The sequence below is a fragment of the Azolla caroliniana genome, unplaced genomic scaffold, assembly GCF_043228905.1.
Source record: "Azolla caroliniana isolate FFs.n. ecotype wild unplaced genomic scaffold, voAzoCaro1.0.p SCAF_2, whole genome shotgun sequence".
In the NCBI taxonomy this organism is placed as follows: Eukaryota; Viridiplantae; Streptophyta; class Polypodiopsida; order Salviniales; family Salviniaceae; genus Azolla; species Azolla caroliniana.
In genome coordinates, this window is record NW_028230437.1 from 4,253,458 (window position 1) to 4,256,418 (window position 2,961).

General features: G+C 37.5%; 1 protein-coding gene across 1 annotated transcript; it reads right to left on the reverse strand.

Moving 5' to 3' along the window:
- Positions 1-319: 319 nt before the first annotated feature.
- LOC147867157 (uncharacterized) lies at positions 320-862 on the reverse strand. Its single transcript, XM_087339626.1, has 2 exons — positions 573-862; positions 320-433 (listed from the first exon to the last, which is right to left on the reverse strand). Exons 1-2 carry the CDS (start codon positions 855-857, stop codon positions 410-412), a joined length of 309 nt encoding a protein of 102 aa, XP_087195752.1. The 5' UTR covers positions 858-862; the 3' UTR covers positions 320-409.
- Positions 863-2,961: the final 2,099 nt, after the last annotated feature.

Sequence of the window (2,961 nt, forward strand, 5' to 3'; positions counted from 1 at the left end):
TGACAATGGCATTCTGCCATAAAGTGACCCCATTCACCACATCCAAAACAATGACCTGCAAATGTCTCCCACTTCAATTTAAAATAAAGTCTTTTCATTGCAGGTGTGTTCATACACACCCATCCTGGCCTCTTACGACTTGTATCCCATAACACACAAAATCTACACTTATTTGTAGCATTTGCATGTGGAGAAACCAACACTTTACCCATTTGACTCATCAACTCTGGTAAAAGTGGCCATAAAAAAGCATGCTTACAATCCACTGTTACCCAAACAGGGCATTCTTGTTTCAACAAAGCATGATAGTCCACAACATGGGACCATTGCATTACATGCACCAATCGTTTATCAAAAAACACTGGAACTTTAGCCACCAGTGCACTTTGATGTTCCGGTGAACAAAACACTACATCATAAAACCCTCGTGGTCCTACATATATATTTTCAACACAATTTGGGAACACAATTGTGTTCAACCATTGTTTAATCCAATTAATGTATGGGAGTTTCCCAGTAAAAAATAATATAACTGCACGATCATAGAATACATCAAAAGATTGCAACACTACCTTAGCATCAACATCCACATCATGCACATCCTCATCATTGCATTCTTTCGCTGCATTTTCATTTTCTTCCACAATATCAGACAATAAGGTATTGGCAATTCCCCATAAAGTATCCCAATTACAATTATCCTTGTCAACCTCATCTACATGTATTACTTCGGCATATGTCGCTTTTTTCTCATTAATTTCCTCAATGCCCTTAAACCTCTTAGAGCTTCCAATGTCTTCCCTTTCACGATTACATTCAACCATCACATTACTCTTTTTTGGATCAATTGTTTTCATATCGATGTCCCCCACAATTTGAGAGGAATTTATGTTGATATCCATTATTCTTGACGCGATAGTGATCGGGGATAAAAACAATTTTCCATGAACAAGAAAGACAATCAGAACTCACCCGATTGAAGAGGTCAAAGATGATCAATACAATCGAAGACCCGCAATGTGTGTTGAGTATGTGGATGCCAACAGCACAAGATTCTTTATTTTAATCTTCGCTTCTCGCACAAACCACCAAATTTAACTTGTTATATCTCGTTACGGAGCTCTAATCGAGGGCTTTCCAACGCATGTCTTTATGCTCGATTCCGTTACCGATAGAGAGCACAGCAATAAAAACAATTTCTCTTTTTCTTCCCCTCTCCACTCTCGCTTTTCTCTCTCTCTCTCTCTCTCTCTCTCTCTCTCTCTGGTAAAAGCACATAATTATATTAATTGTATGTAAAATCCACTTAGTTACAACACTTCTTAGTCTCCTCTACTTATCATATGCCTATGTAGGGAGAGGGACATTCTGTAATGCTATTGAAAAACCTGAATATGCATTTGAGGAAATGATCCCCACATGCTCTAACATCCAAAATTTCCACATAAGAATACCTTTAAGCTTCTTTATATAGGCTTTCACCCCATGTCTATTATCAAATATGAAAGCATTACGCATAATCCAAATGTGTTGTAGAACCCAATAATGTAAAAATTGGAACAATATCTCCATCTCATCATTTAATCCATTTTGAACATATTGAGAAAAACCCCATTGTTGAGGTCTCAAATAACAACGAGTTATAACTTCCAAATGGTACACGCTATAGGACATTTAATGAACCTATGTGTACTATCCTCCAATGGAACAGTGCAAAAGAAACAAGTGCCAGACCCTAGTCCTGGTCTCTTTAAGGCCGAACCTAATGGGAGCCCACCAATCATAACTCTCCATATGAATATCTTTGCACAAAATAATAGATGGGAATGCTAACCACGTTGTAATATTTTACACCACCTTGCATCTGACTTATATACATTCCATAACTTCGTTGCTTTAGGAGATAGCCAAGATAATGATGCCATCGCATGATGATACAATATATTTGTAGTGACATGTAACAAGCGCATACCATCTTGTAACCGCCAATCTACCCAAGGTGCAAATTTGGTTTTCAATGGCAAAGATCCTTGCAACAATGGTATATCATGTAATTTCTCCCAAATAAATCCATAATTTGGGGGAATGCATAACCATCTCTTGGCATCTTCAAAATCCAACAACCTTTGAGATTCATTATCAACCACGTCTTCTAAATGTACAATCCCCAATCGAAATAAATTATTGAATTGAGATCTCAACTTCTCTTTCCCATGCCAAAACAACACTTGAGCAGAAACAAGCAATTCATTTTGTAATGAATTACAATATTCTTGATCACTTGATGGTTCCCATTCAAAAAGAGATAATGCATCTTGCCACGATCTCACCAAATGTTGTCCACATACAGAATGTCGAATCTTTAGAGTAATGCTTCCATTCAGTAGTGACCACCATGATGCTTGAATCTTTATTTTCCCGTGCACCAATCCTTCATGCTCAATCAAATATTGCAGCATAAATATCCATGGTTGATCTTGTTGACGTACATCTCGTAATAATGTAAATCTACGAGCCATCAAATGCCTTTCCAAATCCAATATTGTTGCACCACCTAACCTTTTAGGAGTAGCCAAATGGTCCCATGAAATCCATGTAAGTCCCATCATTTCTCCCTTCCGCCACAACATGAACCGAATAGGTTGTAACATGCTTTATAATGCCTTCTTAGTCCAAGGAAGTAAAGGCAAAAAATATAATAACATGGGTATCAAGATACATTGCACCACTTTGAGTCATACATGAAAGGGCCATAATTGAGACTTCCAATACATAATTTTGTCCCTCAATTTACTACCAATCCAATCAATCAATTGAACATTTGTAACATCAATGCCCAATGGATAACCCAAATGTCAATAAATTAAACCTCGTGTAATCATTGACCCTCGCCATCCCAAACATCATTGACCCTCGCCATCCCAAACATTCAAAATCACTCTCCATACAAGAAATAAGGCG